The following is a 25,365-nucleotide window of genomic DNA, read 5'->3' as shown; positions in this document are numbered from 1 at the left end:
CCATCCCACATAACCGCCCTCACTCTGGTTCTGGCTGCTCTGGAGGGACCCCCCCCCACTCTGAAGCCGGGGGCTGGATTTAGGATTTGATTCTGGCAGGGAAGGTGTCTCCTTCACCCGTCCCTGTTGGCCATATTCCCCAGACATGGATGAATGTGCCAGCGGGGAGAGCCCCTGCCAGCAGAGTGCCGACTGCATCAATATCCCTGGCAGCTACCGCTGCAAGTGCGCCCGAGGGTACAAGCTGTTGCCAGGCGGGGCTTGTGTGGGTAAGCGGGGACCCCAGCAGGTGCAGGGGAAGGAGGTAAGGAGTGGGATACAAGACAAAGCCAGGCTCTGTGCACTGTGACTAGGGTAGGGCATGGCTCTGTCCGGGGCTTTCTCCTTGGCTGGAGTTTGGGCTGGTGGGGGTGCTGACAGCTTCTGTTCACAGGGTAGTAATGAGGGTGATATGGGAGGGAAAGATAGCTTGGTGCTAGCAGCAGCTTGAATGGGGGGCTTGCAGGCAGGTGCTGGCTTTCCCATCGCAGCCTGCAAAGGCGTAGGAAACACTGGAGTGGTCGTCCTGGGGACACCACACTGCCCGCCCTTTTCCAGGACGGAACGAGTGTCAGGAGATCCCGAATGTTTGTAGCCACGGTGACTGTGTGGACACAGAGGGCAGCTACGCATGCCTATGTCACCGTGGCTTCCGGGCCTCGGTGGACCAGACCCTGTGCATGGGTGAGAGCCCCTTCCTGCCCCCCTTTGCAGACCAAGCGGCCAAGGATCTATACCTTCTCTGGGGTGGAGACAGTGCTTCCATCCGTCCTGGCACTTAAGACATTGGGAAAATGACTTATTCACCTCCTTGTGCCTCAGTTTTCCCATCAGTAAAATGGGAACAATAAATAATACCAAGGGTGCTTCCCAGCCCCTCACTGCCCGAGCTGCTCATTGCCCTGGGTGAGCTGGGCAGGGATCGGGGGCTTTGCTCTGACAGACATCGATGAGTGTGAGCGGCAGCCATGTGGAAATGGGACCTGTAAGAACATCGTCGGCTCCTACAACTGCCTCTGCTTCCCTGGCTTTGTGATGACACACAACGGAGATTGCGTGGGTGAGTCATGCAGGCTGGCAGACAGACCTCAGTGTACCCCACTGAGAAGTAGGCCCGTGGCTTGAGGGTGCCCCTTTAAAGTAAAGGTTGTTGCTCCAGGGATCCATTCAGAAAACCCCCAGGAGATTGAAAATGAGTCAACGGCAAAGTTCCCCACACTTCTTTAGTTGTCAGGTGCCAGGGATCCCTCACTAGAGCTTACACTCAGGTGGGTGGGAGGCAGATGGATAGTAGAGAGAGGAAGGTGAAGGTTGAGGCAAGACCTGGGTGCTGTGAAGCTGGCACTTTATCGCAGTGGTTAAAAGCATGGATTCCAAAGTCAGGGGCGTAAGTTCAAATCCCAGCTTTGCCGCCTGCCAGCTGTGTGACCCTAGACAAGTCCTTTACCTCTCTGTGCTATAGTTTCCTCCTTGGTAAAATGGAGATTAATAGTAGTAACTACCTGTATTAATAGCAGACCAAATAGACTTATGAACAAGGAATATTATCAGAGATAAGGAGAGGCATATATTGATTAAGGGGTCATTTCTCTGAGAAGACATTACAATCATAAATGCATATGCATCTAACAATAGAGCTTCAAAACAAATGAAGTAAAAATTGACAGAACTGAAGAAGAAATATTCCTAAAGAATTCCTACATTATAGTTGAAGACTTCAAAACTTCTCCCTCAGTAATAGAGGGAACAAATACAAAATCAGTATGGATATAGAATATCTGAACAATGCTGTTAACCACAGACCTGACTGATATTTCTAGAACATTCCAGAAAACACATTCTTCTCAAGTGCACATGGACATTCACCAGGAAATATCATAGTTTGGGCCATAAAACAAACCTTAACAAATTTAAAAGAACTAAAGTCACACAGAGTAAGTCCTCAGAATATAATGGAGTTAAACCAGAAATCAGTCACAGAAGGATATCCATAAAATCCTCGTATATTTGGAAATTAAACAATATATTCCTAAAGAATCCATAGGTCAAAGAAGAAATAAGGGGATTTAGAAAATATTTTTAAATAAGTGATGAAAACACAACACAAAATGTGTGAGATGCAGTCAAGGGAGTACCTAGAGGCAAAGTCATAGCATTAAAAGCTCATATTGGAAAATACTGGTATCTGCCTCTTAGAATAGTTGCAAGGCTAATATACAGAGCCTGGCATGGGAGCGCTCCATAAATTGATGTCATCTCAACTTCTTTGTGGATGGAAGTGCAAGGGAGGCTCAAAGCCTCAGTGCTATGGGTGATCCCATTTGCCCATCTCCCCTTTGCAGATGTAAATGAGTGCACCACCCTGGCAGGGCAGGTGTGTCGATTTGGCCAGTGCCTCAACACAGCTGGCTCCTTTCACTGCCTCTGCCAGGATGGCTTTGAGCTCACAGCTGATGGGAAGAACTGTATGGGTGAGTCTTGCACGGTGCTGGGAGCCATCTCAGCTAGCCCCTACTCCTACATGCGGTTGGTACTTCTGCACAATCATGGTTCCATTTCATAATCATGCATTTATTTTAAGGTATGAAAAAAAGAAATCAAACCAGCACATTATAGCCATGTTTTCATAGGGTTTGTAGCTGAGAGTGAGGCTGTTTTAAATATCTAAGTTTAACAAAATACAGAATAGTAGAGGTGCTAAGTGGATACCATGGAAACTATGAAAGGAGTCTTCAGATGGTTCAAGATTAGGAATCTTGCTCCCTCTTTCCCTGGACACCACTTTACTCCATCCATGACCCCCACCAAGACTCAGAATATCTATCCCTACTTGTCCTTGTTTTTCTGAGTCTCAGCCCTTCCTTGGCCCCAGGACTGCCACAGAGAAGGCTTGTCCTGGGGCCCCATCAGGCACTGACTATAAGCACTGGTCTTGGTCCCAGGCAAACCCCCTGCCACCAGCTGGTGCTGGGACCCCTCCTTCTCCTCTCCACAGATGCCAACGAGTGTCTCAGCCTCTCAGGAACCTGCCTGCCAGGCACTTGCCAGAACCTAGAGGGCTCCTTCCGCTGCATCTGTCCCTCCGGCTTCCAAGTGCAGATTGACCACTGTATTGGTGAGTGTCCAGCCCCAATTCACAGCTCTGGGGCCAGAGAGGCCTCTGTTCCCCACCTGTAACACTGGCACGTCAACTGGGATCGTGGTGATGGTGGAGACACACAGAATAGGACCTAATGCAGCTCCATACAGTATGATGAGCACTCCATAAACTGAATTATCAGGATTGTGTTTGGGCTCCAGGCTGATGGCTCGCTCTCGGGCCCACAGGCTTCCTTGTGAATCCTATAAAATGGCCATGGGTGTGGGGTCTCACTGTAAGATTACCCAAACAGAACTCACTCAATGCATGGTGGGCAAGGTCCAGTCTGGTCCCAGTTCCACTGGTGTAATCCCCCATCTAGGTGACTGTACAGTGTGGGCTAACCTGGACCGATCTAGCCTGGCCTCCACCAATCTAATCCATCTCGGCTAGCCTTATACAACCTGGGCTAACTTAGACCCGTCTGGCCTTGTACAGTGCGGGTTAACCTTACCAGTCTGGCCTGACCACCTCTGGTCTATTCCATCTGGGCTAGCCTAATAATACAGTGTGAACTAACTCTATCCAGTGTAGGCTAAATTTATCTAGTCTCGGTTACTTTTTACAAAATTTGTCTGTAAAGATGAACTTCTCCTGATCATGACCCCTACCCTGAAGTCACCTTCTAGGAAAGACCCCTCACACTACCCCCCTGTTGCTCCGGCTCATACTGAGCCCTGGGGCCACTGCGTCTGGTCAGTTCCTGGGCCCCCACTCTATCTACCCCTCCTGACAGCTGAGGCTGCCCCACTCTGGTGGAGGTCCTGCTCACACCCCACCCATTTTATGTCCCTGCCCCTCTAGACATCGACGAGTGCTCGGAGGAGCCCAACCTCTGCCTCTTTGGCACCTGTACCAACAGCCCCGGGAGTTTCCAGTGCCTCTGTCCGCCTGGCTTTGTCCTCTCTGACAATGGACGCCGTTGCTTTGGTGAGTCTGGGGCTGGGGAGCACACAGGGCTTCGTGAAGAGGAGAGAGGTAGGGTGGGGAAGATTCAGAATAGCCAGAAAAGGGGGCTGCGGTTTCTTGCACCGATCTTTTGGACCTTTTCCAGGCAGAGGGCCTTTTCTGCATTAGTGGGGTTGTCCTGATCCAACCAACGTCTTGGCCAGACAGGTCCTTTCTATGGAGGGCGAACCTGGTCCAGTCTGGGCTAGCTTGGTCTCTTGGGCTTGGGCTGTCTTATATGGGCTGCAATTGCTCTACCTGGGCTGGCTTCATCTCAGGTGGGCTGGCCTTATCCAGTGTGGGCTGGCCTCATCCAGTGTGGGCTGGCCTCATCCAGTGTGGGCTGGCCTCATTCTATCTGAGCCAGCCTCTTTACTCCCAAGTTGGAAGTACCAAGGGGGAGGGCAGGACAATTCTACCAATATTTGTTGTTCTGGTGCCAGGTTTGGCCCAAACCCCAACCTGCCCAAGAAGATTTCTCAGGCTGATGGGAATCTGGGGCTGAGGGCTGGGGTCAATGATGAGAATTTGGGGTCTGATGTCTGAGGTCCTCGGGCTCCCAGGAATCAGTCACTGCCTCTCCAAGAAGGGGCTTCTGATCAAGAATAACTTGGCTGAGGTTGACAGTTCTCCCTGTCCCCAGGGCATTGCCACAGTAGTGAAAGTGGGGTATTGCTGGAAGGAATTCCCAGGGGTCCAGCAAAAGCCCTAGGGCTGACCCTCTTTGGGCCAGTGTGGGTCACATGTCTATATCTGAGCCAATCACCATGGTCAGGGGCCTGGATTGTTCTAATTGGACGCTGGTAGAGGCAGGACCACCCACTTGTAGGGGCTGGGGTGGAAGAGGCCTGCAGGACAGGTGGGTACTACTGATGGCCTTTCCAGCAATTCTCTGGGGAATCACCCCACAGACACACGGCAGAGTTTCTGCTTCACCCATTTTGAGAGCGGAAGGTGCTCGGTGCCCAAAGCTTTCAACACCACCAAGAGCCGGTGCTGTTGCAGCCAGAGGCCTGGCGAGGGCTGGAACGACCCCTGCGAGCTTTGTCCTCAGGAGGGCAGTGGTGAGCACCCGCCCCTGTCCGGTCTCTTCGATTCTGCTTGCCTGCCCCCGCATCTGTTCTCCTTTCCATTCTTTCTTCAGCCTTTCCTACACCCACTTGGGGGGTCCTGAGGGCTGCACCTGACCCCTGACCCTCACCCCTTTTCACTTTCCAGCTGCCTTCCAGGAGCTCTGCCCCTTCGGCCATGGGGCTGTCCCAGGCCCGGATGAAACTCGGGAGGGTAAGTCCCTCACCCACATGCTAAGAGCGCCCCCGGGCTGCCCTCCTCCTTTCCTGCTCAGCCGCATCTGGGCTTTGTCTGGGTTCCCAAGTCTCACGTTCCCCCTCGGCTCATGGGTGGCCCTGGATCTCACTGGCCTGGAGGGAAGGAAGAGACCCTAAGTGTGGCCAGGACATGACAGATGCCATGCCTGCAACCTCTGCCATCCTCAGACGTGAACGAGTGTGTGGAAAACCCTGGTGTCTGTGCCAGTGGTCATTGTGTCAACACCGATGGCTCCTTTCGCTGCGAGTGTCCCTTCGGCTATAGCCTGGACTTCACGGGCATCAGTTGTGTGGGTGAGCTTGCCTCTCAGGAAACAGCAGAGCAGAGCAGGCAGGGCAGACACAACGCAAGGCGGGATCCTGTCTCTCAGCCAGTCACTCTCACTCTCCCTACCCACTGTTCCTTCTCTGTTATTTACTCACTCCATCACTTGCTCTTTCACTTATTCATTTACTCACTCATTCACTCACTCACTCACTGAATCAGTCACTTGCTCACTCATTAATCCACACATTTGCCCACCCATTTATTCATGTATTCATCCATTCATTCACTTATCATACATCCACTCTCATTCATTCTCTTGCTCACTCATTCACTCACTTGCTTACACCTTGACTCACGCATTCGCTTATTTACTCACTCATTTATTCACTCATTTGTTCCCTCACTCACTCCTTTGCTCACTCATTGACTCAGTCGCTCATTTATTCATTCACTGAACACATGCTGTATGCTGCCCTGTGTCCAGCCTAGAGCTGCACCAGGTCTGGCCCTATCCAGTCTGTGGTAGTCGGTGGGGAGGCAGACAGGATAGTATCGGGACGAGGGGCTCTCTGAGGCACTGACCACCCCCTTGCCCACCCCAGACACAGACGAGTGTTCCGTTGGGCACCCCTGTGGGGAAGGCACCTGCACCAATGTCATCGGAGGCTTCGAATGCGCCTGCGCTGACGGCTTTGAGCCCGGCCCCATGATGACCTGTGAGGGTACGACCTACCTGTCCAGGACTTGGGCTGTGAGATGGGGAGGGAGGGAGCAGGGGTCCCGCAGGCAGACCCCGCCTAGCCGGCACATCCACTGGCCTCCCCAGACATGGACGAGTGCTCCCTGAACCCCCTCCTCTGTGCCTTCCGCTGCCACAACACCGAAGGCTCCTACATGTGCGCCTGCCCGGCTGGCTACACCTTGCGAGAGGACGGGGCCACGTGCCAAGGTAGGACCTGCACAGGCAGGCAGGAAGGTCAGGGCCCCCAGGGCTCCCCTGCCCCCATCCTGAGAAAAGAGGGAGAAATAAGCCTGTGCCTCCAAGGGTGGAAATGAACAGTAAGAGATATGGCGAGGGGAGGAAAATGCGTGTGTAGTGGGTGCGCTTTTGTGACTGGTGACTCTATTTCTGTTATGAAAATGGGGTGCTAGCATCTTGGGTCATGAGACTAACAGCACAGTGGGCGTGGCTCGAACCCTCTCCAGTGAAGTGGGCGTGGCTCTGGAGCCCTCTCCCCTGACAGCTGGACATGCCCTCCGTGGGATAGGGCAATGGGGACAGCGATTAAGCCCCACGGGAACATGTGGCAATGTCTGGAGACACTTTTTATTGTCTCCATTGGGTAGCGGGCGGGAGGGTGGTGCTACTGGCATTAAGTAGCCTGGGATGCTGCTAAATATCCTATCCTGTTTCCCCGAAAATAAGACCAGGTCTTTATTACTTTTTGCTCCAAAAGACGCATTAGGACTTAGGTTCAGGGGACGTCATCCTGAAAAATCATGCTAGGGCTTATTTTCTGGGTAGGTCTTATTTTGGGGGAAACACTACAATGCACAGAACAGCCTCCCACCACAAAGAATTTTCTGGTCTCAAATGTCCATAGCTCCAAGGGTGAGAAACCCTGGGCTGGGATGTGGCCCCTCTAGGGCTGTTTCAGGGTCAGCGTTCCAGCGAGCATGGTGAAGGCCAGACAGATTCACAGACCCGATGTGGACAGGGGATGCGGGTGTTCGGGGCAGTGCTGACCCCCTTGGTGTCTCGGGAGGCCTGGCCCGGGCAGGGGAGAGACGGGAGCCTGGCAGCGCTGCAGGAACCTCACTCTGGCCCCACCTAAGGCCACCTGGGGGTTGGGATCCAGGCCCCCACAGACTGGGGCCAGGCCATGGGACGCCTGACATTGCCACCCTCCCTCCCTGGTCATCCGCAGATGTGGACGAGTGTGCAGAAGGCCAGCAGGACTGCCACACCCGGGGCATGCTGTGCAAGAACCTCATTGGCACCTTCACCTGTGTCTGCCCCCCGGGCATGCGGCCCCAGCTTGGCTCTGGGGAGGGCTGCATCGGTATGGGGGTGCTTTGGGGGAGCAGGGAGCCCCACAGAGAGGAGGAGTCAGAGCAAGAAGAAGCAGATGGTCGGGCAGACATTGAAACTGGGGGGAGGCAGGCTCAGGGGTCTTATATCTCCCGTGTCAGATGAGGATGAGTGCCACATCCAGCCCAGACTCTGTGCCAACGGCCGCTGCGTCAACACTGCGGGTAGCTTCCAGTGCGACTGTGATGAGGGCTTCCAGCCCAGCCCCGCCCTCACTGAGTGCCATGGTGAGTGTGACCAGGCTCAGGCACGGGGGGGCGGGGGGGTGCAGCCACCCAACGCCTGTCCCCCCTGACGCCTGGGAGCTTTCCAAGGCGGGATGGGTTCTGGGGCACCAAAGGGATCCATGGGGTTGCTGAGCTGATCTGGACACACGTGTCCACCACACCCCCCCTGCTTCCCTTGGTCCTTTCAGTCAAACGCCCTGGAACAGCAGTCGTCTCCCCCATCCCTACCCATCACACCCAGTGACTGGCCCTCCCCAGGTTCACCGCTTCCTGGGGCTAAACCTGGCAGGTGACCTGCTTGTGCCATCTGTCCTGGCAACTTGTCCACCCTGTCCCCACACAGCCCCTGCCACTCTCATCTCCTCCGTCTTCACTCTCCCCACCCAGCACAGTCTCCACCCCCAGCTTCAGGCCAGACGTGTGTGTCCAGCTGCCTTCAGGAGCCCCCATTCCCAATACCCCCCAGACACAGCTAACCCCAAACAAGCCCAGTCTCTCTGCCCCCGACCCCCCCTCGGTGATGCCCCAGCACCTACTCCCAAAAGTAACCCCTAGAATAATCAGGAGCTCCCTCTCCCTCGCCTGACGTCCAGTCTCCAGCCTGTCCTCTCCACTTCCCACATGTCTCTGGACATCACCCTTCTGCTCTGTCCCCACTGTTTGTCCAGGATGCCACCACCTCTTGCTAGCACCCCAGTGTTCCCCGTGACCTTCTGATCTCTCTACGGCCAGAGGGATGCTGCCCTTGGCCCTCAATGAGCTGCCCGGCGTCTGCAGTCCAGGGGTGGCTCTCTGACCTTCAGGTCTATAGCTTCTGCCACAGCTGTAGTCCCAGGCCCAGCCCAGAGGGCATTTAACAGTGCTAGGGAACAACAGCTTGGAAGGTGGCAACTCATGCACCTGCACAGCTGTGTCAGAGATGTGTGGGCGCCCATGTGCACATTCAGCACCCCCGATACCCCCCATGGATGGGGGACTCTGATGGCATGTTTCTTCCACTCACCATCCCCACTCGTTCTCTGCAGACATCCGGCAGGGGCCTTGCTTCTCCGAGGTGCTGCAGGCCGTATGCCAGGCCCCATCGAGCGGTGGCGCGCCAGTCACCAGGGTGGAGTGCTGTTGCGGAGGCGGCCGTGGCTGGGGACTTCGTTGCGAACTCTGTCCCCTGCCTGGTACCTCCGCCCACAAGAAGCTGTGCCCTCATGGCCCAGGCTACACTGTCGAGGGCCGAGGTGGGTGGCAGTTTGTCCATGGTCGTGCAGGTGCTGGAGAGAGAGAGAGAGAGAGAGAGAGAGAATGTGTGTGTGTGTGTGTGTTTGTGTGCGCGCGCGCGTGCACGCTGGCAGGTGTGTATGAATCCATGTGAACCAGAACCCATTCTTGACTCTGTGAGTGCATGAACACGGGTGGACAGGTGAGCAGGTGTGTGAGACAATGTGTGTGTTCTTTGTTCTTTTGTGCGTGGGCTCATTAATGAGCATGTGAAAGCGAAACAGCTGGTGTGTGTTCTGTGTGTGTGAAGTGGGTGAGGGGTGCAGATCAGAAGGTGGGGGAGAGGCAGTGAGCCAGTCGTGTGGTTTGGGTTCCGGCGAGTGTCTGAGTTGGTATGTGTGTGTGAGTGTGTCTGTGCCTGAGCGTGTCACAGCGAGCATGTCAGTGAGGATGGCAGGTCATCCAAAATCAGCAGCAGTGACATCAGGGGCTGAGACGAGCCTTTGGGAGGGTGCGTCTGGGGGACAGAGGAGCGCCTGAGTGTGTGTCCTCGTGATCTTACAGGAGTGTCTATGTGTGTGACTGGTGTGCAATGCTTGTGTGTCACTGTGCTTCCACCTATGTGGGGTGGGTCTGTCCCCCGGGCTATTCTGTGTCCAGTGGAAGGAGCTTCATTAGTGTGTCCTACTGGCGGAGGTGCCACCCCCGGCATGAGGTGTGGTCCCAGATCCATGGTGCAGGGAGGGGAAGTAGAGGCTGGCCTGGCCTCCAGAGAAAGGGCTGGTGGGCAAAAGGGAGGAGGCATGGCCCAGGGACCAGAGGTAGCCAGCCCCAGCTAAGCGCTGCTTATCCCCAGATGTGGACGAGTGCCATGTGTTCTCTTACCTGTGTCCCCATGGTGAGTGCATCAACGGCCTCGGCTCCTTCCGCTGCCACTGCCAGGATGGGTACACGCCAGATGCCACTGCCACAGCCTGCATGGGTGAGTCCCCTGATCCCCATCCCCTGCCCCAGCCCAGCCCCTCTGCATAGCATCTGGCCTGCGCTTCTGTGAGAAAACCAGGACCAGAAACGACAGAGTTCATATGGACCACAAAGCTGAAAATATCCACTAATCCTTCCTGTTACCCCGACCTTATTTGGGCCACTTTCTTCCTGTTGTTTTGTACATCTGAAGATTTTCAGTTACCTTGTATAGCAGGTATTCATCTAAGTTGGGGGTTGGCAAACGCAGCCCAATGGCTGAATCTGGCCCTTGGCTTATTTTTGTTAATAAAGTTTTATTGGCACACAGCCACACCTGTTTGTTTCTTTACCCTCTATGTCTGCTTTCCTGCTACAAAGCTAGACGTGAGTAGTTGGAACTGAGAACGTGTGGCCCAGAAAGCCCAACAGGATTACTCTGGCTTTTACAGAAAAAGTGTAAATTCCTATGTAAGCCCACAGATTCTGGATGGCTGGAGTCTGGGAAGGAGGCATTAGCAGGGCCGGGGTGGACACCCCAGCCTCTGAGCCCCTGGGAATGTCTGTCTAAACCCCCTGCATGCTGTCGTCCCTTCTAGATGTGGACGAGTGCAGCCAGACCCCCACGCCATGCCCCTTCCTCTGCAAAAACACGGAGGGCAGTTTCCTGTGTGCCTGCCCCCGCGGCTACCTACTGGAGGAGGACGGCAGGACCTGCAGAGGTGATGTCCATCTCTCCCTGCCCCTCATGCCCTGTGGGCTCCATCCCTGCCCCCCAGGGATACCCCGGGCACATCCTGTGCCATCTCACCTCCTTCCTGCTGCATGGCATCGGGTGCCATCTCTAGGGTCTTTCCCCTGGGAAGCCCCCGGTCCCAGCCAGGCCCTGCCCTGAGCCCCCTGGGACCATCTGTGCCACAGACCTGGATGAGTGTACCTCCAGGCAGCACAACTGCCAGTTCTTCTGTGTCAACACCATTGGAGCCTTTACCTGCCGCTGTCCCCCCGGCTTCACGCAGCGCCACCAGGCCTGCTTCGGTGAGTCCCGAATCTGGTGCATGACTGTGGCCTTCACTTATTTGTTTACCAAAAAAATAGCAAGTGCCCAGGGCTATCTAGAACCTGTCTCCCTCCTCCCCTGGGGAGCTGGGAGGCCCGCCCTCAGGAGTTCCTCTGACTTTGGCCCAGGACACCTGAGTAGTCCCTGCTGGGTCTGTCTCCTAAGCCCCTCCCCAGGGTGCTCCTGAAAGCCCAGGGGCTCACAGGATCCAAAGGGGAAGTTGGTTCAGAACCCAAAGCTGCAAGAGCATCTGTCACTCCCATCACTTCTCAGCCTCTTGTGGCCAGGGAGGACCAGACTTCCCCTGAGGGCCAAGCCCAGCCAAGGGGGGCCCCATTAAGGCTCCCACTAATCCGCTTATCCAACAGCTACTGAGCACCTACTGTGTACTCGGCAGTGCTCTAGACCAGAGGTCAGCAGACTCCAAACCCCAGGTCAAGCCTGGCCCCCTGCTTGCTTTTGTTAATGAAGTTTTATTGGCACACAGTCACGCCTGTTTATTTACGTACTGTCTATGGATGCTTCTGTGCTACAGTGGCAGAGCTGAGTATTTGCAACAGAGTCAAAAATATTTCCTATTTGGTCCTTTATAGAAGTGGTACCTAGCCCTGTTTAGACTCTGAGGGTACAGAAATGGCCACAAGGATCAAGCTTGCTCCTGTCATGGACCATCCCTGCTAGCAGGGGATCAGACTAGAAACAAACTTAACAATATGTTAACACTATGGAATGTTCGAAGGTGCCACGTAGTGTGAAAGAACAAAAAAGAAAATCCTAGTGAGGAAATCAAGGAGGCTGCAATTTTTCAAAGAGGGGTCAGGAGAAGCCTCATTGAAACGGGACATTTGAGGACAGATGTGAGGGAAGTTGAGAGCTACGTGCATATCAGGGAAGAGCGTTCTAGGCCTGGAAATGACATGCGTTGCTCTTTTTCCTCACAGTAAAGTTATTTTTCCTGCCTCCTAAGACAAGCACCCTTAATGTGGCATTTGTACGTGTGCAGCTGTGTGTGTGTGCACACAGCCCATGTGCCAGTGCACACGCCTTCCACGTGTACATGACACACAGCCAACTCACACAGATCTTCTCTCATTAGATTAAATTCTCAGCTAGGCTCCCTGTTGTGTAGTTACCATGGATTGAGGGCTCCAAATCATTCTGGATAGCTTGTACTCTTGGTGGGTGGTCTTCGGCCAACTACATCAGGGATGGGCAAACTTTTTCTAAAAAGGGGCTATTAGTGGACATTTCAAGTTTGTGGTCCATACGGTCTCTGTCGTAATTACTCAACCCAGCCGTTTTAGCTCAAAAGCAGCCATAGGTGATCCGTCATAAATGCATGGGCATGGCTGTGTGCCAATAAAACTTTACGTACACAAGCAAATGGTGGGCTGGATTTGTCCCATGGGTTTGCTGTTGGCTGAACTAGGAGTTCACACTCACATGACTACAACAGGCCACCCTGCCCCTTGGTTCACTGGTGGGAATCCAGAGCTAGTCTCTGTGGTCCCTCAAGTGACAGCTCAGATGTGAGGGATGAGACCACATGCAATTTTAAAAACCCCATTTCCCCAGTGCCGCTTGTACCCAAGAGAGATCTCAGGGTCCCAAGGGGACATACCTGGTCTCAATACTCTCCATACTCAAGGAAGCCAAAACTCGGATTCCCCGCCCTGACATGTATGGTTCATTCCCCGGAACCCCAGTCCACATGCGGTTTACCAGCTATGGCCATTTCCACCATAGCAACATTGCCTGGTAGCTCCGGCTGCCATAACAGAACACCGTACGTAACCTGAGCGGCTTCAACAACTGCTCACAGTTCTGGAGGCTGGAGTCTAACTAAGATCGACGAGCCGCAGGGTGGGTTCCTGGGGAGGACTCTTTTCCTGGCCTGCAGTCTGTCTTCTCACGTGTGCTCATGTGGGGAGAGAGAGAGCCAGCCGTCTGGTGCCTTGTCTCCTAAGGGCACTAATGCCACCGTGGCAGGGCCCATCCTCATGGCCTCGTCTGACCCTAATCACCGCCCAAAGGCTCCATCTTCGACTACCATCACACTGGGAGTTAGGGATTCGACATACGAATTTGGGGGGGACACAAACATTCAGTCTGTAACACTGGCTGACATCCCACAGTTGTCAGGTTTCCATGAGGACAGAGCACAACAGCCACCCCAGGTCGTTTTCCCATGGAAAAGGAAAAGGTGTTGTATTAATCTTTTACTGCCATGCCAAGCACTGTCCTAAACCCCTCACATGATTAGATAAATTTAATTCTCACAAAAAATCAGCGAGGTTGGTGTTATCATCTCCATGCTACAGCTGAGGAAACTGAGGCACAGAGAGGGTAAGTCAGTTGCCCCAGGTCACACAGCTTTGAGGTGGTACAGATGAGATTCAAACAGAGTCCTATAGGTGTGTGAACTCAAATGTTTGTGGTAATTCTGTGTGGTGGGAACTGTTAAATAGAGCTCATTTCACAGAGGGAGAAACTAAGGCACAAAGAGGGTAAGTGACTTGCCTGAAGCCACACAGTTAATCAGGTGGTAGGCCCGGCATCATGGTGCCCGACACGAGTCCCCTAACCACCAGATGGCCCTGCTGGTTCTCTGTCCTCTACAGATAATGATGAGTGCTTGGCCCAGCCTGGCCTATGTGGCACCCGGGGACGCTGCCACAACACCCCAGGCAGCTTCAGCTGTGAGTGCTATCAAGGCTTCACCCTGGACAGCTCAGGCCATGGCTGCGAAGGTAGAGTCAGGTTTTGGGTGGAGTCCAGACCTGGGAGGTGGTCCTGAAGGCGGCCAGGCGAACCTTCTCTCCCTCTCTGTCTTACAGATGTGGATGAATGTGACGGGCCCCATCGCTGCCAGCACGGCTGTCAGAATGAGCTGGGGGGCTACCGCTGCAGCTGCCCCCAGGGTTTCACCCCACACTCTCAGTGGAGCCAGTGTGTGGGTGAGTGGCAGGAGCTGGGAGGAAGCTGGAGCACCCACCAGAACCTGTCTAGAGTGGGTGACTAGGGACCACCCCCCTGCAGGATATTGTGAAAGCACAACTACCTATACAGTTCAGATGGGCCAGCCTGGAGGGTAATGGGTTCCCCTTTGCCGGGGAGTCAGGGGACTGCAGAGCCAGCATGGCAAAGTTCAAATCTATTTCTCATCGAGTGGTGACCTGGAGGGCTCAGATGAGAAAGATTCTGAGATGCTACCTGTGATCACTGGGAAAGAGTGCTGTGATTGATTGTTGATGTCTGCCATGGGTGTGGCAGGAGGGAGTGGGGGCATGAATGCCACACCTTTGCCATAGGTATTGCAGAGGCTCTCAGCTTGGGGGGACTAACCTTCTGCCCCTCACCCTTCTCCATTGCACGCTCTTTGCTGCTCCAGGCCCTCTAAATGACAGCTTTGTCCTCACCAGCTCTCTTTCTCCCCTGCAGTCTGGCTTTCACTCTTGACCCTTGTTGGGGCTGCTCTTCCTCGACTTCTTCACCTCCTTTGCTCTCTCGGCACTGCTTCCTGACCCTTCTGGACAGTCTCTCCTTTTGCAGCCTTGTGACGTGGCTGTCCCCACTTTGCTACCACCTCACCAGCACTGCCTTTTCTCCACTCCTTCTCCTATTCCTTATGGTGGGTCCTCAGCTATGTGCCACATCTGTCCCCCACTGCCCTGTGGCGTCTGACCCCTGGGGACCAATCAGACTATTGCCTCTGCTTCAATAGTCTGATTGGTCCCCAGGGGTCAGTTCCTCATTCTCAGTCTGTCTGCTCCTCTGCATACTGATTCATTCCTTCAGTCATGGTTTGCCCAGGATCTGCCTGACACCAAGCCCTGAGGATATAGACATGAGTCGAGAAACAGATTCCAGATTTCATCCCTGCCCTCTAGTCCAGTCTCATGGGGGAAACAGAGATCAATTAGGCCAGTGGTTCTGAATTGGGGACCGTTTTACCCCTGGGGCACATTTTAAAGTGTCTTAGAGACATTTGTCACAGCTGGGCCGTGGGTGCTTCTCGTATGGAGTGTGTGGAGGACAGGGATGCTGCCCACCCAGGACATGCCCTGCCCCCAATCTGGTCACACATGTCAACAGTGCCAAGGGGGAGAGACATTGTTTTAGACCATCCCACAATTTAGGATTTCTGGGAAGTTTTTAGAAATGCTTTGAAAGAGAACTATAGGGTTGAGGGGCTGACGGAGCTGACGGAGATTTTGACATTGGCCTTGGACTCTGAAAGAAGAGCTAGAGTGGCCAGTGGGGAGGAGGAGCGTTGCAGGTGGATGGCTCTGGGGTTGCGAAAGCTGCTCCCCCTCTGCCCCCTACAGACTCTCTCTCTCCCTCCCCACCCTCAGACAAGAATGAATGTGTCCTGTCGCCCACGGCCTGTGGCAGCGCCTCCTGCCACAACACGCTGGGTGGCTTCCATTGCGTCTGTCCCTCTGGCTTTGACTTTGACCAGACCCTGGGGGGCTGCCAGGATGTGGATGAGTGTGCAGTGCAGGGGGGACCCTGTAGCTACAGCTGTTCCAACACCCCTGGTGGCTTCCTGTGCGGCTGCCCCCGAGGCTACTTCCGGGCTGGGCAAGGGTGAGTGGGGTGGGTACAGACCCCCATACTCTGAGAGTATATGCACATGTGCCAGCCTGTGCACACACATGTGCACAGAAAATGAGCCCCAGTGGCACCTGTACATGTGCATGTACAAGCTCACACCCACTGTGGTATATTGTCCTCATGGTACTCTTGCATGCTTGCACGTCCTCAGTGATAGATGCACGCTTCTCTGTAATACACTCGAGTGTACGCATGGCTCACACCCATGCCAACATGCCTGGGCACCCTGTGCGTTCATATATCCCAACATGCATGTGCACAAGCACACATCAGCATTCCGGCGTGCACACAGGCTTGCACATGCACATGCCTCAAGGTATACTCAGGTATGTTCATACAGCCCTGACTGCATGCAGGTACACACCTCTGCCCAGGTAAGCCAAGGATGCACGCACACACCTCTGGGTAGGATGCATGCAAAGCCACACTGGAACATTTGCATGATAGCACTTGTGCCCACGGGCAGTGTGGCTCCAATGGAGTGTGAGGGTGGCTGTGGAGGTCCCACCAGCCTGTCCCTGAAGGCCTGTCTCCCTCCATCCTGGCCTAGGCATTGTGTCTCCGGCCTGAGCCTCAGCCCTGGACCCCAGAATGGCCCAGATGAAGAGCTGGTCTCGCCCGAATCCTGCTACGAATGCAAGATCAACAGCCTCCCCCCTCGTGACCGGGCACGGCGCAGTGTGCACAGGGCCCACCAGGTGCCACAGGGAATGCACTGGGCGTGGTGGCACCGTAGGTGGTGGGGGCAGCTAGAGGACGGGCCAAGGCTGGGAATACTAGACTGTGCCCCAGCTGTTCCTGTGCTATGCTGCCGCCTGGGCCTGCCTGCACTTCCTGAGCTCCCAGATTCCCCTCAGGGCTGTCTGGGGGACACAGAGCCCCACCACCCTACCATACTCCTGGTGATTAGTCAGGTACCTCCCACACAGACTCTGGCCGGACTGTGATGCTCCCCGTGATCCCTCCCGTAGTACTTGGATGCAGGAGAAATGCCTTGGGTCCCTGCCAACATCCCCGAATTGTCACCCTTCACCTGCTGGCTGGCATAGTCCTCCCTTATGACTGCTTTGAATTTAGTACCAATGAGGCCTAGAGCAGCCTGCTTAGCCCCTTTGTTCATCACGCCCTTCAGACCCTCCACCTTGCACCTCTTTCCTGCACCGTGATGCTTAGGTCTCCCGAACTGACCTCATCTCTAGAAATCACAGGGGTCCTTTCATGCTCTCAGAGCAGTTGTGGCTCTGTCCCTCCTGCCCCCTGGGCCACTTCAGCCATGACCCTGACCTCAGGTTGTAGAGGACGGCAGTTTTGTCCCTGAGGCCACTGCTAGCCAGCTTTGTCATCCCCCCCCCCAAGGGATCTGAAAGCTAAACATTCATTGAGCACCTGCTTGATGTACACACTCCTCCAAGCACTCTGCACTCACGGCCTCTCGGTGTTTGCAACAGCCTTGAGAGGTGTAGATGCCACTGTTATCCCCATTTTATAGATCAGGAAACTGAGGCTGAGAGGTTAGGGCACGTGCTCAAGTTGCAGAACTTGAAAGTGGCAGAGCAGGGATCCCACAGCTACACCACACAACCTTTTCTTTACAAGCAGCCTTCGTCTTCATGGCCAGGCATCCCGGGTGTTTTGCTTTTGCATTAAAGTGAAAGCTATTCCTATTTCCCAAACCCTAAGTTCTGGAAATTTCAGCCCATCCCCATTAAGTGTTGCTCAGACATGTACCCCTGACTGCAGTCACCACCCTCTGAGACCGTCACTTTATGTTATTTCCCAAAAAAAAATCACTGAGCACAGAAGCCATTACCAAACTCCTTCACTCTGAAGATTTTGTTGAACACCTACTGTGCATCGGGCACTGTGATGGAGCAACAGTGAACAAAAAAAGCAAAAGTCCCTGTGCCTGTGGGGCTGACATTTTAAAACAGACAAATAAGAAACAAGTAAAACATTTTATTTTATAACATGATAAAACATGATACATGATAAATGCTATGCATAAAAATGAAAGCAGAAGTGTGATAGAAATGTTGGCTTTGAAGGTTCTTTTAATATTAGATTAACTAAATATGAGTGGATTACTTTGCCTGCTTTTTCTCTCTAGTTTTTTTTTTCCTCTTGTTGGGAAAAATGGTGGCTGTATATATTATCCCATTGTTACCGTTATTTTCTATGAACTTCACAAGGTTGGGCCCTGTGTCTGTCAGGTTTGCCGCTGTTTCGCCAGCCCTTGGTTCTCAGTGAGTGGGTGGAGTGGTTCTCCCGACTCCTGGGATGCTCCGCGTTTCTTTGCCTGCAATACCCGCAGACTGTCAGTAGGTGTCAGTAAGAACACATGTCTGAGCAACACTTAATGGTGAGGATTGAAATCTTCAGAACTGAGGGTTTGGGAAAGAGGCATGGCTTTCACTTTAATGCAAAAGCAAAACACCCCATCAGCATGTCAATTAGGCAGAACAAATAGAGCACTGCTTAGAACAAAGGAGAAGGAAACACAGATAACCTCCTGTGGGATTGGATGCGGCACCCAGCCTGCCATTGAGGCTGGCTGGCTTACTCAGGGCCCTGCCCAGCTGCCAGGACCAGGAATGCACTCACAGGAACTCAGATAAAGAGGGTTTGTCATCTGCACACAGAGGGCTCTCAAAGAGCCCAGATGCAGGAACTGCAGTGGGCCTCCGGGAACCGGAAAGCTGTTGGGCAACTCTTGTCTCTAGCCAAGCCGGATCTTGTGTTCCTCTCACTGTGTCTGGTCTGGTATCCTCTCTGGGGCTGGCTTCTGCTTCAAGGCCCTTGGTCATAACTCCAGCCACCCCAGGCCACCTTTGAGTGACCTTAAGGCTCTGGGGCCCGAAGCCATCTGACTAACTCCCTGAATCTGAGGGCAAACCCTCAATTCCCTCTGCCCAGATTGTCAGGGATCTCACTAAAGCCCCTCCACTGAGACTAGGAGTCTGGAGGCAGCATGTAAAAGTGGCCACCTACCTTCCCTCTGCTTTCCATCTGGAGACCAGCCTCCACTTTCATGCCTGTGTCTGTAGCCCAAGCTAATCTCTGGCCTTGGGGATGGAGGGCTAGACAGAAGTCAAGGGCAGAGAGTGTTCCATGTTTTCCTCCTCTTTAGATATTGGCTAAAATGTCCCCATGGCCATGACTCCATGGCCCCCTACCATTGCATTCAGTTCTGCCAGCCTCTAACCATCATCCACCTGTGTTTCTCCCCAGGTGAGCCTGGCCAGCCTTGACTCAGAGGCCCCGCTGACCTTGGGCTTGAACCTCTCGCGCCTGGGCAGGGCTGAGCACATTCTGGAGCTGCGGCCAGCGCTGGAGAGTCTGGGGAGCCGGGTCCGTTACGTCATTGCCCATGGCAATGAGCAAGGTTTCTTCCGCATGCATCACCTCCATGGCCTCAGCTCCCTGCAGCTGGGGCGTCGGAGGCCGGGGCCTGGAACCTACCAGCTGGAGGTGGTGAGCGTGGCAGGGCCCTGGGGCATCCAGCCAGAGGGGCAACCGGGGCCAGGGGTCCTGGCCTTACGGCTGAAGGTACGGCTGCAGCTGCTGTAGCTGGGACAGGCCTGCAACCCCCGCTTAGCCCCAGGTCCCTCTCGCAGCCCTCTCTCCAGTCACTGTCTGGGCATCACCCAACCCCTGCCTCATTCCACGGGGTTTTGGGGAAACTGATGAAACTGCTCGCTACACACCGCAGGGACACCCTGGTGACAAGCCCTGGCCTCGATGGGTCTCAGGGCCTCCAGGCCATCCTCCTCTCCAGAGGTGGGAGATTCTGGAACTGAGAAGGATTGATCCCCGGTGGCAGTGGCTGACCAGGTGGAACCCCGAAACTCAGGAAGAATGACATGCTACACTATGACCTCAGGCAAGCCCAGCCTCTCCCCAACACTCAGTCTTTCTTGGAGGGAGCTGGAAGCTGTGGCCTGCACCCTCCACCTCCAACACTAGGGTCAAGCAGGACCCTGTGATTCACTGTATCTGGTCAATCTCAGGCTTGAACTTCTGCACTGCACCAGGGCTCCACCCCCGGGGCCGGGGGACATGGGAATGGCAGCTAGACTGGGCACTGGGCTCATCCCTCCGAGAAGTCAGGACCACGGGGCCCCAGCCAGAGTTGGTGACATGCAGCCATGTTCATGCCCCCAGGGGGCTGGGTTAGGGTTCTAAGGATGCTTTATATCAGAAGCGGAGAAACAATAAAGTTATTTTGGGTTATGTCTACCCCCTTGGCATGTTCTCAAAGAAGATGCTGCCCACAGAAGATGCAGAGCCACATGGGGAGCTGGAGACATTGGGAGGGCGGAAGCTGTGGGAAACACGAGCTGCAGCCCCAGGCTCCGAGGAGAAAGTGTATAGGTGAGAAGTGGCTGGAGACCACCCTCTACCTGGGTGTGGGGACATGGTTGCCAGGCACAAGTAGGCTCTGCCAACTTCATACCTGTGGTTCACCCATAGTGGTGAAAATGGCTCATGTTTCCAGACTACATACTACATATACTGGCACCATTCTAAATGTTTTCCAGTTATTAACCCATTTGGTCATCACTACAACCTCATGGAGTAGACGCTGTTATTCTCCTCCCCATTTTGCAGATTGGAAAACTGAGGCTCCGAGAGGTCAAGCAACTTGACTAAGGTGACTCCAGGTTGCAGGCAGCAGAGCTGGGTTCAAAGTCAGGCAGCTGTGCCATCCTGCCTGTCTCCAGGTTGGGCCAGATCTACCAAGTTTGAATGGCCAGGATTCTCGAGGTGTTAACTAATACGTAGTCAGCATGTACACGTTACAAACGGGAGTGTATTTACAGCATGTGCATATCACAGACGGAGTGTATTTAGTCCCCACAGACTTGTATGAGGCAGGCAGTGTTATCACTGCATTTTACAGGGGGGAACCAAGGCTCAGAGAGTTTGTGGAATCTGCCTTAGTCACCCACATAGCGTAGTGGGGCCTGGATGTGTCCTACGTTCCTCTGGGTCTGGCCCCTGGCCCCAAACCACCTCTTGTCCTCTAGAGATGGTGCATTTGGTTTTCATGCAGAGCGTTTTCTGTGGTGGTGAAAACAGGCTGCCTGAGGACAGCACAGTTGGGGGGCTCAAGTCTGGGTGGTGAGCTGGACCCCAAAGTGTGGCCCTTCCTCCTGCAGAGCCTCACTACTAGTGCCTGGCCCCAGGGCTCTGTCCTGGCCAGGGGCTACTTCACCCGACTTATCAGGAGCTTCTGGGCTCCCGTCAGAGCTTGCAGAGTCTCCTCTGCCCATTAACCAGTCACGACATCCCAGGGATCTGGGCAGACCAAGCATGTGACCCCCACTTTATAGACGAAGAAGGAGGTGCCAAGAGAGTGAACAGTTTGTTCAAGTTCATCAGCTGGACTCACCAGCATATCCAGTGCTTGGCCCTCCAGAGCTGTCTGCTATGAGGGCTGAGCACAGATCCTGGAGTGAGGGGATCACGAGGGATTCAGCACCCCGTAATAAACATGACAGACAGGAATGACATTCCACCAAAGATTTATTTTAAAAAGCACAGCCTGAGAGTGGCGTCCTTGGACAGACTGGAGCTTTGCAAAGACCCGGAGGAACACAGGCAGGTGTGGCCCAGGGTGGGAAGCAAGAGGCTGTAGGTGGATGTTGTGTCTCGATGGTTCTCTATAAGACCTGTTGCCCAGGGCTGGCTGTTTCCCAGAGCAGAAAAGGGGCTTGAAATAAGGTCAGCTCCCTTCTTCCAGCTGCGTAAGGAGCAGAAGGTGGCAGAGGTGAGGGAACCAATGCAGCAAATCCAGGGATTGAGATTTGGCTTGAAGGACGGGCTGGGCAGCTGGGGCTGCAAGGTGACCCTCATGGTGGAGAAAGGTCCAGCTCATCTTGTGCTGGTTTATCCTGGAGATATGCGGGCTCATCCTCCTGCAGAAGAGATTGGAGAGGATGGCAGATGACGGGGAGTGGAGTGGAGCCAAAGCCCCCCAGGCTGGGTCAGGGTAGGGGACACCGCGGATCCTCCCATGTGAGCCTGCAGAGCTGTCCACAGAGTCAGCCCTCCTTGGTCCTGGAGGCAAGTCCCCTAACCCAGTGTGGACTCATCATGAACCCTCATCCCTCAGCAGCAGTGATGGGTAGAGGGGTGGTCGAATGATCTGAGTCCTTACCTGGATTAGCTGTTGTCAGGTGGGAGGCATTCCTCTGGCTGCTTCTGGTGTGATCTCTAAATGTGGACAGTGGTAGCTTGGAGGTTCTAGACCTCAACTTCTTTCCCTCAGAGTGAGAGCCTGGCAGAGACACGGAACGAGAAATAAATAAGAGCCAGCCAATATCCTTTGAGCACCTGGATCCAGCCGAGCCTGAAGCTCTTTGCTGGTCATTTGAGCCAATAAGTTCCCCATTTGCTTGACCTTTCCATCTCTGGCAATTCAAAGTGTTTTAATTAAAAGAGTTGCTCATTCACTCAGTCTTCCACTCCCCAGCAACTGGCTTTCTTTGGGCTGGGGGCAGCTGTCAGCATTCTGGGCTGCAATTCCCTCCTTTGGGGGTTGAGAAGCTCAGCAGCCTACAGCAGGTAGGGTAGAATGCCCTAGGTGCTGGGCTGGGGTCTCACCCACCGGGTGAGATTCTCCGGGTGCCTTGGTGATGCTTTGGATGGGCCTCATTCCGTCTATCCAGAAGCTTCATCCCATCTTGCACCCACTTGGCCTTTGGGTTCGCACACACCATCTTCTGTTTGCGGGGGAAGTAGAATCTGTGCAGGGTGGGAGTGGGGATACCAGGTTAGTGTGTAAGCGGGGAACAAAGTTATGTGTGAGGCCTCCCAGCTCCAGCCCCACCCCCACTGTTCGGCTCACATCACGGCAGGCAGGTTACAGCTCCCGCTCACATCCTGGCGCAGGTAACTCCGGGCTTGCTTGAGCAACTTCCACTGTACTTGGGGGTGGTAGGCCAGGCAGCAGTCCTCAAAGACGCCTGCAATTACAGGGCCACCGCAGACTCACTTTACTGTGTGCCTGTGTGGCTGCATGTGTACTGTGTGTGCAGGCTTGGCCACCACTGTAGGCACCCGTGAACACACAACAAACATACGACCGCAGTCCCAGGCCCAGTGGAGGCTGAGGGACAGCCCAGGCGATAAGGAAGCCATTCGGCTCACCTTTGGCCCTTGATATGGGACAGCTGGCAAGAGTTGGAGAGGGCCAGCAGATCCCAGCTAGGAAGGGTCTGGGACCTCAAAATGAAGGTGGAACCAAGGCCATTTCCTCTCCTGCTCTGGGGCAGAGGGCAAGGAGAGCAGGTGCAGCACACTGAGGGGGGCCAGGGGCCACCACTCCCATTTGGGTCCCTCCTGCTAAAATGAGCGGGCTGGCCCACTGCTCCTGATGTCCTGACTCCCACTCCAGGCTGGCCTTCCCCACCTACGTCTATCTTGGGTATCTCCTCTTCTCTGTCCCCATCAGAGTGACCACTTCTAGTCACCTGGCCAGAAACCGGGAGGTCTCTGTTCATTTACCCGTTGGTCAAACAAAAGCATTTACTCAGTTCTTACTCAGTGCCAGATGTTTGGACAAACACAGAGGGGAATTGGACCCAGTGTTGTCATAGGCCGAGAAGTTGATCTATGTTGACAGAGGAAGCACAGGGACTCTGCGGGGGGTGCTCAGAGGAGGAGATGCTGGGCCAGAGGATGCAGAAGATGAATTAACGCAGGAAAAGGTGCAGAGGCCTTTAGGGTCCTCTGGGATCTGTCCCTCTGTTGGCCCCTGGAGGGAGCAAGTCTGAGTCCTGGCAGAGCTCATAGGGAGGGAGGGGGCAGGGGGAGGGCTCAAGCAGCCTCAGAGTGCACGGGGCATGGAGTCAGGTGGACCCTGAGCTGCAGGCCCAGGCAGGTGCTTCCTGGGGCTGGGGGCCACTCTGCCCCAGGATCAAAGGGCCTGGGCTGGGCCTGGCTCCTGGAATGGGCCTCTGATAGCACAATGGGAACGAAACCCAGCCCTCCTGGGGCAAAGGCTAAGGCCTGCTGGTGGCCTGGCGAGGGCCTTAGACTTAGTGAGGGGCAGGTGGAGCAGGTGGGGCAGGTGGGTGGAGCCCGGGGACCTCAACCCCGCCTGGCCTACGGCTGAGGTTCAGCTGCCTCCTAAGGCCCGCAGGAATGGAGGACACAGGGGAGGACACTGCATGCCTAGAACTGGACTTCAGTCACTAAAATCCTCAAGTGCCTAATCGAGGGAGAGGACGGAAAGGATTTCCTGTTAATAACAGTAACGGTTACCACTGTTGTTGCTGGTGGGCACTGGGCCCAGAATTTGCAGGCATCCACCCATCAGATCTTCATGGCCTCTTTCTGCGGTGGGAATTCGGAGCCCCACTTTGCAGATGAGGAAACTGAGGCCTATAAAGGCTGAGTAGTGACTCTTGGCCAGACCACTCAGCTGGGTTGGGGGGAAGCCGGGATGGGGAACCCATTCCTGCTGGTCTCTGGGGCTCTGCAGAGTCAGGTCACTGCAGTGCGTCCATGGTAGTAAGCAGCTAGGCCACTGCTGGGAGCCACGCTCTGCTCCCCACAGCCCCTGGGCCAGCTGGAGTCCCCAAAGGAAGGAGCTAGGTCATGGACTGTGGTGGAGGCATTATGGGGGCTCCGGAGGAGAGGCTGGGGACCCTGCAGTGCCAAAGAGCTGCACAGGTGCCAGGAGTTTCAGCATTCCTGGGGCAGGGGAGCTGTCAGTCAGAGAATTTGGTGGTAGAGCTTAGCTCAGAAGAAGAGGCTTCTGGAGGAGGGGATGGGCAAATGAGGAGGGCACAGAAGGATGGATCGGGAGAGGGGAAATCTGGGGAAGGAGGGTAGGCATGGCTCAAGATAATACCTTGAGCGTGGACAGCGGGGGCCCATGTGTCCACGAAGCAGGCCACCAGGAAGGCCAGGAGCCACAGGTTCATGGTGCAGGCTGGTTCTCCTCGTTTAGCCTTGAGGGAACAGGGGAAGCGAGGGTGAGGAGGACCCAAGAGGAGCAGCGGGGCGTACTAGGAACACATCACCCCCGTCCTGAGCCAGGGCCGTCTGCAAGGGAGGCAGCAGGCACAGGATGGGGACAAGTCATTGTCCCCAGAGGGACCAGAGGCTGGTCTCAGTTGTGGTGGGGGGCACTCACCAAAGCCTGCAGGGTCCCCGGTGCCTCTGGAACGTGTGCCAAGCTCTCCTGCCCAAGAGCAGACAGGTTTCCCCCCTTTATAGATGGAGCCCCACCCTGTTGTCACCTGCCCTGCTCCACCCCTGTCCTGCCACCCCACCTCCTCTTCCACTCCACCTCCAGGCTTCTCCCTCCTGCCCTGCCCTCCTCTCTTCTCCTGGATTCTCTTTCTAGCTCCTCTACCCAAGGTCAGAGTACACCTGAAGGGGAGTTAGGGGTGACTGGCATCCAAATCAGGAAACCCTTACTCTCTCAACTAACTAGTCAGATTTGGGAGACGGGCTAGGC

The 25,365-nt window shown here is 54.7% G+C and overlaps 2 protein-coding genes across 2 annotated transcripts in view; one reads left to right on the top strand and one right to left on the bottom strand.

The window, feature by feature from the left end:
- Positions 1 to 20,093, top strand: part of FBN3 (fibrillin 3) — a 59,575-nt gene extending 39,482 nt beyond the window's left edge. The window contains exons 44-66 of the mRNA XM_033133378.1: positions 144 to 269; positions 598 to 723; positions 983 to 1,099; positions 2,382 to 2,510; positions 3,035 to 3,154; positions 3,983 to 4,108; positions 5,038 to 5,190; positions 5,345 to 5,410; positions 5,623 to 5,748; positions 6,325 to 6,444; positions 6,549 to 6,671; positions 7,651 to 7,785; positions 7,916 to 8,041; positions 9,067 to 9,273; positions 10,110 to 10,235; positions 10,816 to 10,938; positions 11,138 to 11,254; positions 13,898 to 14,026; positions 14,114 to 14,233; positions 15,632 to 15,866; positions 16,444 to 16,591; positions 19,122 to 19,439; positions 19,603 to 20,093. Of these exons, the coding sequence (XP_032989269.1) occupies positions 144 to 269; positions 598 to 723; positions 983 to 1,099; positions 2,382 to 2,510; positions 3,035 to 3,154; positions 3,983 to 4,108; positions 5,038 to 5,190; positions 5,345 to 5,410; positions 5,623 to 5,748; positions 6,325 to 6,444; positions 6,549 to 6,671; positions 7,651 to 7,785; positions 7,916 to 8,041; positions 9,067 to 9,273; positions 10,110 to 10,235; positions 10,816 to 10,938; positions 11,138 to 11,254; positions 13,898 to 14,026; positions 14,114 to 14,233; positions 15,632 to 15,866; positions 16,444 to 16,591; positions 19,122 to 19,439; positions 19,603 to 19,752 (3,266 nt within the window). The 3' untranslated portion in view covers positions 19,753 to 20,093. The remainder of the gene's footprint in view (positions 1 to 143; positions 270 to 597; positions 724 to 982; positions 1,100 to 2,381; positions 2,511 to 3,034; positions 3,155 to 3,982; positions 4,109 to 5,037; positions 5,191 to 5,344; positions 5,411 to 5,622; positions 5,749 to 6,324; positions 6,445 to 6,548; positions 6,672 to 7,650; positions 7,786 to 7,915; positions 8,042 to 9,066; positions 9,274 to 10,109; positions 10,236 to 10,815; positions 10,939 to 11,137; positions 11,255 to 13,897; positions 14,027 to 14,113; positions 14,234 to 15,631; positions 15,867 to 16,443; positions 16,592 to 19,121; positions 19,440 to 19,602) is intronic.
- Positions 20,094 to 21,401: 1,308 nt separating this feature from the next.
- CCL25 (C-C motif chemokine ligand 25) lies at positions 21,402 to 25,137 on the bottom strand. The gene is made up of 6 exons (XM_033134591.1): positions 25,039 to 25,137; positions 24,754 to 24,853; positions 22,744 to 22,861; positions 22,504 to 22,640; positions 22,054 to 22,173; positions 21,402 to 21,811 (listed from the first exon to the last, which is right to left on the bottom strand). The coding sequence occupies exons 2-6, from the start codon at positions 24,824 to 24,826 to the stop codon at positions 21,804 to 21,806; spliced, it is 456 nt and encodes a 151-aa protein (XP_032990482.1). The 5' UTR covers positions 24,827 to 24,853; positions 25,039 to 25,137; the 3' UTR covers positions 21,402 to 21,803.
- Positions 25,138 to 25,365: the final 228 nt, after the last annotated feature.

This window comes from Rhinolophus ferrumequinum, chromosome 18 (genome assembly GCF_004115265.2).
Source record: "Rhinolophus ferrumequinum isolate MPI-CBG mRhiFer1 chromosome 18, mRhiFer1_v1.p, whole genome shotgun sequence".
Taxonomy (NCBI): domain Eukaryota; kingdom Metazoa; phylum Chordata; class Mammalia; order Chiroptera; family Rhinolophidae; genus Rhinolophus; species Rhinolophus ferrumequinum.
This window is presented reverse-complemented; position numbering and strand designations above follow the sequence as displayed.